Here is an 11,261-nt window from a genome sequence, read left to right on the forward strand (position 1 = left end):
GTTCATAGTATTTTCTTTGTCAATTTATTGTGCATTTATAGGAAATTTAGTTAGAAAAATAATAGAACTATAGTTAAACTAGTTTATTTTTAGTAAGTAGTACTTTATTTTATTTATAGTAAGTGCTTCACATATAGTTGAACTAGCTAGTTGATTTAATAAACCAATTTATTTTACTATATATAGAAGTAGTTAATTTTTAATAACTACTATTTTATTTATTTATAGTAAGTGCTTAGTAGTTAAACTAGTTGATTTAATTAATAAAACTACTTTATTTAACTATATATAGAAGTAGTTCCCGCATCGACGTCGACGATGCCTATCCCGCATCCTCATCGTCGTCGACTCGGCGGTGGAGGACTGCTTGATCAGGGCCATGTTCGGGACTGGGCTCCGTCGGGCTGGTATTGGAAGGTGCTACCTTCTGGGGGACGTAGGTTGGTGAGGAGGCAGCCTGTTGTTGACCCGATCCTTGTTTGGTGGCGGTCTCGTGGGCCAGTGATGGTGCCGAGGCTTCCGGACACCGCGGAGATGGTACGTCACCGTGTCAGCGAGGAGGACGAGTACGTCCATCGCTACATGGTTGCATTGGAGGGCAGGTTCGACAATACCTGGCAGGTTCTTCAGGGATCTAACTGGAGCTATGATCTTGTGATCGTTCCTTATCTTTGGGTGTCCACCGCCCGCGACGATACCCATCGAGCGCTACGGTTCTTGCTGTATTAATTAGCGATGATGTATGTATGATAGTATTCGAGGAGTATTCGACGATGTACGGACATAAGAGATGATGTACTTCTGGTTATAATTGAATGCATGCTAATTTGAATACAACTTTAATTTACGATTTGATTTTGCTTATTTAATGCTCATATTAGAAAAGTACTCCTACTTTGAATGCTAAAATTGAAGAGCACTCTATGCAGAAATCTAGGAGCCCCCTCCATCATCCATGCCGTCGTGGGGGTAGCTTCTCCTTCATTCCCGTGTGCTAGACAATTTGTTGTAATAATGCACTCGGAAATGAAAGGAGGAGCTACGTACCATCACCGATAGTCAACCCGTGATTACTAATAATGATCTAATTTAGGTTTTTAGTACATATATTTAATATTTGAATTATGAACTTAGGCCAGAAATGTCGTACTCGGACGACGAAAACCGCCCGGGGGAGTGCGACTGGTGTTACGACGACCGAGGTATGTGCGACGGGTTCATTGAGCTGGACGAAGATCGACGCTTCACCATTAAGCTCGAGGAGACCTTCGATGTTCGTACGGTACACAACGATGACAATAGTTTTTTTCGTAATTAAGCACGACTTCAACTATTTTAACGTGTATTTTTCATCTTTTCCAATTCGACTAGCTTATCCCATGCTATGAAAGACGCTATGTCTTGGAGAGGATGGGTTTTGAAGACCATGAAAGTATGGAAACCAAAAAAATTCTCCTAAGAACCCATCATGGTGTGGATTTTCAGGTAAAGTTGTACAATGCTGAGAGTGTAACCCATTTTGGTTGCAAAAATTGGGAAGCACTTTGCAAAATGTATGGTTTTGATGAGGGTATGCTTGTCACCATGGATCTTGGTGATCCTACAATCCAACAAGACAATATGGGCATTTGGGTCCTTGTGGATACACCTCCAATTCTTCCCCCATGTGAGCTTAACATAGTTATTAAGTAATTTATATTGTTTATTTCAAAATAGTTGACAGCTTGTTTCCATTGACAGCTTATTTTCATTCTTCAAAGAATGTGCGGAAAATGGTAGACAAAACCCACTACACCGATGGCTCCGAATTAACTTATAAGGAGAAAAATCATCTGATCGCATTTTGTACTGATCTTGAGAATTACAATGTCTACAATCGAACTCCTCAACATTATGGTCAATACGTGCCAGTAGTGCACGTGTTGAACTACGGTAACTACCATGGAGATACCCTGGTAAGATTTTTTACTATTACGACATCCCTGCATCTTTTTAAATACTTCTAAAACTAGTACATCATTGCTAACTACGAAGTTATTACTATGTTTTCCAACAGATAATCCCGAATGATTGTGTACCTCATCTGATGTATACGCATGGTCGCCTTGATGTTTTGAATATATAACCAGGTCGTCCCACGAATCTCAATTGTCCATACCGGATTTCTAAAAGAAGTGGAGACATGACAATCAAAGTATGGAAAAAATGTATGGACAGTCGTAAGGAGCTTCTTGGAAGCAAAAGGAGGCGAAGCGCAAGAATTGGAGACAGGATGATCTCCATTCTTCATAATGGAGAATCAGGGTCTATATTGTTTTATGCTATTTTACCTTAAGGGTGTTTAATTAGGTCCTACCTGATACTGATGATCATGTGCTAAGAATAATTATGTAGGGTTGGGTTCGATGACTATGAGGATGATGATCGTATGACTTTTTATTAATAACGAGTAGAAGTTGTATGATGATGCATGATTAGTAGGACTTTTTATTATATATGAACATAGCAGCATGATGTATGATGCGAGCATGCATGAGTTATTATATATCAGCGGGTGAAATGAACATAGCAGTAGATAGCGTTGGTAAACCAAGGACGAAGATATAAGAGAGGACACTTCTCTCTATTAGCTAGCTAATAACAACCTAAAATTAACCCGCAAAAGACCTAAACCAGCCAATTTTTTTTTAAAAAAAAAGGAAAACCTCAGCTGCTGACACGTGGAAGCCTTTTGGTCCCGGTTCATGTCACCAACCGGGACCAAAGGCCCCCTTGCCTGGGCTGCTCGAAGTGGCCATGTGGAGGGCCTTTAGTCCCGGTTCCTGTTAGAACCGGGACTAAAGGGTGGAGGCATTAGTAACGACCCTTTAGTCCCGGTTCAAGAACAGGGACTAAAGGCCCTTACGAACCGGGACTGATGCCCCCTTTTCTACTAGTGATGATATAGGGAACAAATGGATGAAGGAAGAGTAAACAATCCAAATAAACAAAGGTAACGCAGATGCTTTGAATTGCCCATGCTCTCAGGTATCTGTGTTACTCCGGAAAACTTAAAACTCAATACACGGATTTTCAAGAGTTCCCTGAACCAAGAGTCAACAACTGCAGGAAAATTGGTTGGACTACTACAATATGTATTGCAAACCAGGGACCGCAATTTTTTATTGTGGCATATGCTCTTCAATTCAGAGTAGCCAACATTTCCAGTGAGTATTGAGAGATGACGAATATTTGAAGGGATTTTGTGTACATCACTTGCATGCTTTATGATGAAGCACTCATCCTTTGAGACTAGTTGTGCCGTATCATGAATCAAGTCATGGATTACGAACTTATCACTCACCAAAGAATTTCTCTAAAAGAATGACAAATTTACAAGGTCATCAAAGCAAAAGGATGCATCTTGAGGTTGTACATAGCCATGTGCTATCCAAATTTCGACGAAAACCTCCTTTTCAAATACGTGATCCTTGGGATACAATGCACAAATTGAGAAGCATCTCTTCAAATGCGGTGGTAGGTACATATAACTCAGTCGAAGGGCTGGCAAAATGTCGGTCGCATTTTGTTCTAATTGCCAGAACTCACTTTCCAGTATATACTTCCAATGTGTTGTGTTTAGGTCCCTACTCAACAGGCGTCCCAGAGTTTTGGTGGCCAAAGGAGAACCCTTCAGCTTTGGAAGTATAGCTATACCGATGCGCTCCAACTCTGGGCCATTGGAAGGACTCTTGGATCCAAATGCTTGTAGTTTGAAGAACAACCATAATACATCATCCGGCAAACCAGCTAATTAATAGTGCTTCATGGTGCCAACTAGACTTCCAACCTTCGAAGATCTAGTAGTGACCAAAATCATACTTCCCTGAATGCCATTTTCCAAAGGTTTTCAAAATCTCTTCCATACTGCCCCGCCATCTTTCAAGATATCATCCCATACGTCATCAAGGACAAGTAAGAACTTTCTCGACTTGACACAACCAACTAGACTTGTCATAAGAATATTCAGATTACGATCAGGTAGTGCTTCTTGTCCCAAATGATGCAAAATCTCTCTAATTAATCTCTTTATGTCAAAATCATCCGAAACGCATATCCAAATTCTGCTGTCAAAATTTGCCTTCACCTTTACATCATTATAGATTTGTTGGGCCATAGTTGTCTTTCGGACACCACCCATGCCAACTATTGGCAACACATGCAACTTTGTTATTCTTTCTTCACCATCAGTCCTACTCCTACCTCCGTCACGTGCACATACTCCTAGCTTTTGCACCAACTGCTCCAATTCTTTTTTACGTCCAACTATTTGTGGCTCATCGAAGAAAGAACATGTTTCTGGCCTGATTGATCTGTCAAACTTCTGTGGTGCTTGATGCAAGCCCAAATCCTTGGACTGTTCATAGATATGATCTAGCTTGTATTTCTTTCGCTTTGCTAAAGTGGGCACAATCCTTGATACTTCTGTAGAACCGCAGAAAGGCACCTTCCATGTGATCTTGCCCCGAATTCTTGCTCTGCTCAACCCCCAACTTCATTGCATAATAATTAAATTCATCAAGGAGGTCATCAGCATCGTACACTGCATCCTTGATGTCTGGGAGTAGGTCTGCTTCTGGTTTCTTATGGCTCTGCCACTCGACGCGGTCAATGAGGTCAAGCATCTTGGGCACCACAGTTGTCCGGAGCTTCCAAAGGTCGTTCTTCAGCTGCCGAAGCTGCTCCCTCACCTGATGAATCTGGTGCTGCGTAGCTGTATCGTATATGTCTAGCAGCTGATGTCTAGCCGCTATGATGCCTGGTGTGACCCAGCTATAGAATTCACAACACACATTGATCACCTCGAGAAGTTCCTTAGCTGGCATGTTGGTGTCTTCTGTATTGTTGCAGTTTTTCTGGGGCTCAGTATGCTCATATACAACCATCAAATTCACCTCATGAACAACCCCTGGTTCTACAGAAGTATGGCCGTGCTCAGTATCCTCATGTATAATACCCTCACTAACTTTCATGCTCTGCACGATGAACTTATTGGCATGGCCGTGCTCATGAACATCCCCTGGTTCATGATACGACTCCCTCTTCGTGTGCATAGAAATGGCCATTGAAATTCATGATCCCCATTAGTTCTGATGTCCCTTTTGGTCTTTGGTCTTGGTTTGGTTGTCAAGTAGAAGTAGCCTGCTACGCTCCATATTAGTATTTACATTTGTGGTCTTGCGTGGCTGCCTTGTGCCGGTCGAAAGTGATGTGCTAGTATTCCAAGATCGTCCAAATCACTATTTATGTCCCTTCGCTCTCATTTCCCATAAATAATTTAGACTTTGTCCTTTTTGACAACTTGCCATTGAACAAATCTCAATCCACAGACTTCTGCAAAGGCATCGGCCATCTGTCAGCAACGGCTGCTAGATAGGAGAACGCTGATGAGCATAGGAAATATGGTTCTAGTCAGTAAGTGTAGTCTTGTTTCATATGATAAAGTATGGTGAGACGGTGAGTTGGTTAGTCTTATATAACTTTGGGGTGTCGCAACAGGGTTCAATTTGAGTTTGTTAAGTACTCCCTCCGTTCGGAATTACTTGTCTCGGAAATGGATGTATCTAGAACTAAAATACATCTAGATACATCCATTTCTGCGACAACTAATTCCGAACGGAGGGAGTAAATCTGAAGCAACTGGGTGCATGTGTGGTATGAGATTCAGTCAATCATTTATTGGGTTGTGATGCTTGCTTCGTTGTATGTCATATTTAAGCGGGCTGTTGTAACTGTAAGAAGAAATAGAGAGGAAGATTGGTGGAATCAATGATTGTATTGCATGAGCCTGGTGGTCGTATATATCAGAGTACACGATCAACTTGGAGTATAACACAAGGTTGGAATAAATCCTACACGATCCTATATTTCTTAACTAATCACGATACTCAACATTCCCCCGCAGTCACAATGGTAACGACCCAAACGGTTAGACTGGAAAAGAATCCGAAGGTAAGCCGATGGACATCCCACATAGTGGCAATGGTCGATGCATCGCGAAAGTCGTGGCTAGGGTGGAAATCTACAAGGTTGCTCAAGAAATGCGATAACCTTTTGTGCCATTATTGGGGTAGCCGAGAGCGTAGGGTGGTGTAGCCGTGGTCGAGGTAGCCGTGCAAAGGATGTCGTAGTCAACGTTAATTCGGGGTGGCCGGTGTTGAGATTGTTGCCTTGGAGCCACGGGCGCAAGGAGGTGTCATGTTAATCTTGGCGCAGTGCTGTCGAGATAGTGGTGCACAGTGTGGTCGATGAATCTGGTACCAAATTGTCATGGGCTCTATGGTTGGAGGCTATGGATTCGAGCAGAGAGATCATAGTTGTGGGTGATTAGAAGGCACAGCTATAGATTGCGCAAAGCTTAAACTAGAGAGAGGGAAGAGATGGGGGGCGCCGAAGGTCACCAGAAAGGAATAGATAATAGATTGATAAATTGCTGCTTTCTTTATGGATAAAAGAGAGGTAGACTTATATAGTTCAATTGCAACTTATTGTCTACCAAAAAACCCTGAATATTTGTAAGTAGCAGGAAAACCTTCTTCGGGACGAACCTTTCCACTTTCCAAAGCCTAACATCAATAACTAAAAGACACCACACAATTCTTATCTAGGTCTTAGATCCTGTCGCAGCTATAGATATATACTTGTGTTGTGCCTTGTGGATGTGGCGTAGACCTCCTCCTGCGCTGGAGTTTAATTCTTCCTCCACATGACATGTGCACTCACTCGCATAGTTCAGGCATATATTTCAGCCACAAACTTAGCATAACGAAATATATATATCACACTAGTGCATGACACCATGACCACATGGCATCAGGCAACTGGTTCAATGGATTCATGCATGATGTTCAATTGCTGGGCTCTCCTTCGCCGAGCAACTCCTTGTGAAATGTTTCTCTAATTTAATGCAGCTCTTTCAGAGCATTTCCAATCTACAAGCGATCCATTGGCATCTCTGCTGAACAGGATACTCCAATGTGCATAATCGAAGAGATGCAAGCAATGCTCATGTCTCTACTTGTCCAGTCGGACTCTGAAGTGCTTCTTTCACAATCTTCTATCTCTGGTAGTAAGTAACTATCTATGACATTAGCTGCTCTGCCTTCCAATGCCATTTCGACATATTTGCGAAGGCCAATGGCTTCTCCAAATTTGCTTTCTGTTGGCCTTTTCCCAGTGAACATCTCCAGCAATAGTATGCCATAGCTGTACACATCTCCCTGGATTGAGACTTCATTGCCCAGCCCATACTCTGAGATTGACAAAAAAGTGTCTGTTAAAAAAAGAAAATCTGCACAACTACGCACATATCTAGTCATTTTCGTTTGAGTAAAAACCATGCTAGATTATTATATCTATGATTATATCTTCTCTTATATGCTCTCCAAGAATAAAAAAGTTAACGAAAAAATGAAATACTAAGGTATCCTACATATTTCTATTGTGGACAACACAGTGGAGGAAAAATAGAAGGGAGTAAAGAGGTAGAGGAATCAGAAGCTCACCTGGAGCAGCATAGCCAAGTGTGCCTCTCATTGATGCCCAGCCAGTTGATATGTCTGAATCTTGATGCAGAAACCTTGCGAGCCCAAAATCGCCAACATGAGCAACCATTTCACCATCGAGGAGAACATTGCTAGGCTTAAGATCACAGTGAATAATTGGCACTGGGTTATGTTGGTGAAGATACTCGAGTGAAGATGCTACATCAATTGCAATTTGCAGTCTCATTCGGAGATCTAGTCCCATATCTTCACCATCTTCCGTTGGTTGTTGGTGCAGCCATTTGTCTAAGTTTCCATTTGGCAGAAACTCGTAGATAAGGGCCTTGAAGTCATGACCTTGATAATCAATACTTGAGCACACTGTTAATATCTTCACAAGATTCCTGTGTCGAACACATCTCAAGGTCTCACATTCCGCAACAAAACTTTGAGATGCACCACGCTGTGCGAGGTTGAGCACCTTCACAGCGGCAGCTACTTGCTGGTCATTGATCCTCATTGTTCCCATGTACACTGAGCCGAAGCTTCCGGCTCCGATGAGGTTCTCGGAAGCAAAATCATTTGTTGCACTGACTAGTTCTGCATAAGAAACCCTCATATATTGTTCATTGATGAGTATTGTTTGCATGTTTGATTTCATTTTTCTTCTCCTATGGTAAAATGCGGATACTGCAAATACTAATGCCATAAATACAACTGCACCGCATATCGAGATTATGATGACAACTTTCTGAGATTGGATCTTGGTGGTGCTGCTGGAGCAAGGTGGCAACTTCAGTTGAGGGATTCCGTTACACAACCAAGCATTTCCCACAACTGAGGCAGAAGTTGCATTGGCAAATACGCCGCTGGTTGGAACTTCACCATCCAAGTTGTTGAATGAGAGATCCAAAGTAGCAAGCCCTTTCATGGTCCCTAAAAACTTAGGGATGCTGCCAGACAAGTTATTGTGAGAAAGATTAAGCATGAGGAGACCTGTCAGCCGGTCTAGTGACGGTGGAATTTTTCCTCCTAGGTAGTTTCCAGATGTATTGAGATACTCCAGGCTCTGGCAATCACCAATGGAGGATGGGATCTCTCCAAAAATCTTATTATTAGATATGTCAAGGAAGGCAAGGTTTTTTAGATTTCCCACTTCAGGTGATATACTGCCAGTTAAAAAGTTGTGTCCTAAATGCAGATAATCAGACAACGTAGAGATGGAAAATATTTCTTTAGGTACTGAACCAGTGAGATGGTTAGAATCGAGATCCAACTTTTCCAAAGACAATTGCTTAGATTGGGAGGTATCGGTCCAGTGAGTGCATTGCCTCCAAGACTAAGTACAGTTAGCATTTGAAGATTGCCGAAACTTAACGGAATGGTTCCTGAAAGATTGTTGTTTGTGAGGTATAACTGATTCAGCTTCTTGAGTTTACCAAATGAGGCCGGAATTGTGCCCTCAAAAAGATTGTTGTTCATCTCAATGAATTCCAAGTTAACTAGATTCCCTATTCCTTCAGATATTTTTCCGGTTATGTAGTTCATATTGGTGACGAAATACTGCAGCTGTGTGGAAAGATTTCCAACAATATTTGGTAGCTCACCTCTTAGCTTGTTGTCTCCCACATCAAATAACAACAAACTACTGCAATTTGTCAGGCTATATATGAAGCCCCAATCATAATCATTACTTGTTTCAAGCTGATTCTCTGCAAAAGTCACAACTGTCAAGTCCTTTTGGTGAATTCCTAGACACTCTGGAATAGTTCCTGAAAAGAAGTTATTTACTCCTTGGATCCATTGAAGCATAGAGGCATTGCACAGGGATGGTGGAATTATTCCATGAAATTGATTGACACTTGTTAGAAGTTGTTGTATATTTGGAAGCTTATTGCCGATGCTATGTGGGATAGATCCACTAAGATTATTATATTGCAAGTCTAGAACCGCAAGACTGGAAATGTTGAGTAGTGAAAGAGGAAAAGGGCCTTCCAGTTCATTGTGATCTAGATGAAGGCCTATTAAGGCACCAAGGTTTCCAAGTGATTGCGGTATGGGACCTGAAAAGTTGTTATTTGAAATGCTAAGAACGTGGAGCAACGGAAGGTAACCTAATGAAGATGGGATGTGTCCTGTGAGGTGGTTTCCATCAAAATAAATAAATCCAAGAGATGAGAGATTTCCCAACCAAGCCGGGATGCTTCCCTTGAGGTAGTTCTTGCTTAACTCAAGGACCTCGAGAGATGAAAGATTTTGGAGGGGTGGTATGCTTCCTGTTAGCTGAGTTGAATATAAACTAAGAAAATATAGGGATGAAAGGTTTCCAAATGAGGCAGGGATAGGGCCGCTCAGCAGATTGTGACCTAGACCAACTTTAACGAGTTTAACAAGACTTCCTATCTCCTGCGGGATTTGTCCAGTAAGGTTGTTGATTTCCAAGTTGAGAAATATTAGGTTCACGAGACCGCCAGTTCCTGACGGTATACCTCCTGTAAGGGTGTTTCTACCAAGATTGAGTACCTTGAGATTACGCATCAAGCAGAGCTCCTGCGGTATATCACCTTGAAAGCTGTTGTTGAAGAGCATAAGGCGCTCAAGACGGGTGCAGTTCGAAAGTGACGCCGGAATCCTCCCTTGGAAGGAGTTGTCGGAGAGGTTCAGGTGGCTGAGGTCTGGAAGGCCACCCAACTCCGGCGGTAGGACGCCGTGCAGGTTGTTCCCGGGGAGATGGAGACGCCTCAAGTAGGTGAGGTTACCAAGTTCGGGAGCGACGGTGCCATGAAGGCCAAGCTCGGGGAGGTCCAACGCCACGACGCGGGCGCGGCGGCGTCCTCTCATGCCGCACGTCACGTCGCGCCATCGGCACAATGGAACAGACAGGTTGTCCGTGCCCCAAGACGCCAGGGCCTGTGACGGGTCACTCGTTATGAACGAGTTGAATGACATAAGGGCGAGGTGGTCAGTGGTGTTGCTGGTGGAGGTTTCAAAAGTGGACAATGAAGCCGGTGCCATGGAAGTGGCCGAACCAGCAGAGCATGCAAGGAAGATGATGGCGAGTAAGAGAGGCTCAATGAGTAGCCCCATTGCTGCCGAGGTTGCTTGGTTAAGGAGTAACTAGTGCCTCGTCCGATTTATATAGCCGGAGTCCTTATATTGCCGCTGGTTTCGGTCTCTTTTTATTCCAATGACCACTTCGTGTTTGACATGAGAAATAGACCACCAGCTTAGTCCGTCCGAATATGTTTTTTTTTACCTATATATGTCCGAACATAATTAATGAACTGCTTATCTTCTGATAGTACTCTCTTCATCTCAAAATAAGTGTCTCAACTTTGTACTAACTTTAGTACAAAGTTTCCCTAAAAAAAAACCTTTAGTACAAAGTTGTATTAAGGGTGAGACATTTATTTTGGAACGGATTTTTTCGATAGAGACATTTTTTATTAACTGAAAAATTACCAAGCGATACAACCAAAAAAGTTACACTTGGTGTCAGCAGCCCGATCTGCCACAACTTTTGGTAGTACTCTTTATTTCATTCATCAAGTTACATTTTATATGATAGTGGCTCACTGTAAACAATATCGTTTGGAGGCTAGGCCTTCGGCTCTAAGCGCGCACCGTTGACCACCATCACGCAACGGCGGCGGCCACTCCGGCCCCGTCGGCCACCCCACCGCAGTGCTGTGTCCCGGCCAGCATGCTGCCGCCGCCTCCTGCCGAGCTGCCCGCGGG

At 42.8% G+C, this 11,261-nt stretch overlaps 1 protein-coding gene and 1 pseudogene across 1 annotated transcript; both read right to left on the minus strand.

The window, feature by feature from the left end:
* Positions 1-2,943: 2,943 nt before the first annotated feature.
* LOC123133030 (uncharacterized) lies at positions 2,944-4,940 on the minus strand. The gene has a single exon (XM_044552577.1). It carries the CDS (start codon positions 4,923-4,925, stop codon positions 4,401-4,403), a length of 525 nt encoding a protein of 174 aa, XP_044408512.1. The 5' UTR covers positions 4,926-4,940; the 3' UTR covers positions 2,944-4,400.
* A 1,947-nt stretch (positions 4,941-6,887) lies between these two features.
* LOC123133031 (receptor kinase-like protein Xa21) lies at positions 6,888-10,610 on the minus strand (annotated as a pseudogene).
* Positions 10,611-11,261: the final 651 nt, after the last annotated feature.

This window comes from Triticum aestivum, chromosome 6B, assembly GCF_018294505.1.
Source record: "Triticum aestivum cultivar Chinese Spring chromosome 6B, IWGSC CS RefSeq v2.1, whole genome shotgun sequence".
NCBI lineage: Eukaryota > Viridiplantae > Streptophyta > Magnoliopsida > Poales > Poaceae > Triticum > Triticum aestivum.

Bases quoted from the DNA above. Each gene is read 5' to 3' on its own strand.
- LOC123133030 (XM_044552577.1), bottom strand. From the start codon at position 4,925: ATGGTTGTATATGAGCATACTGAGCCCCAGAAAAACTGCAACAATACA.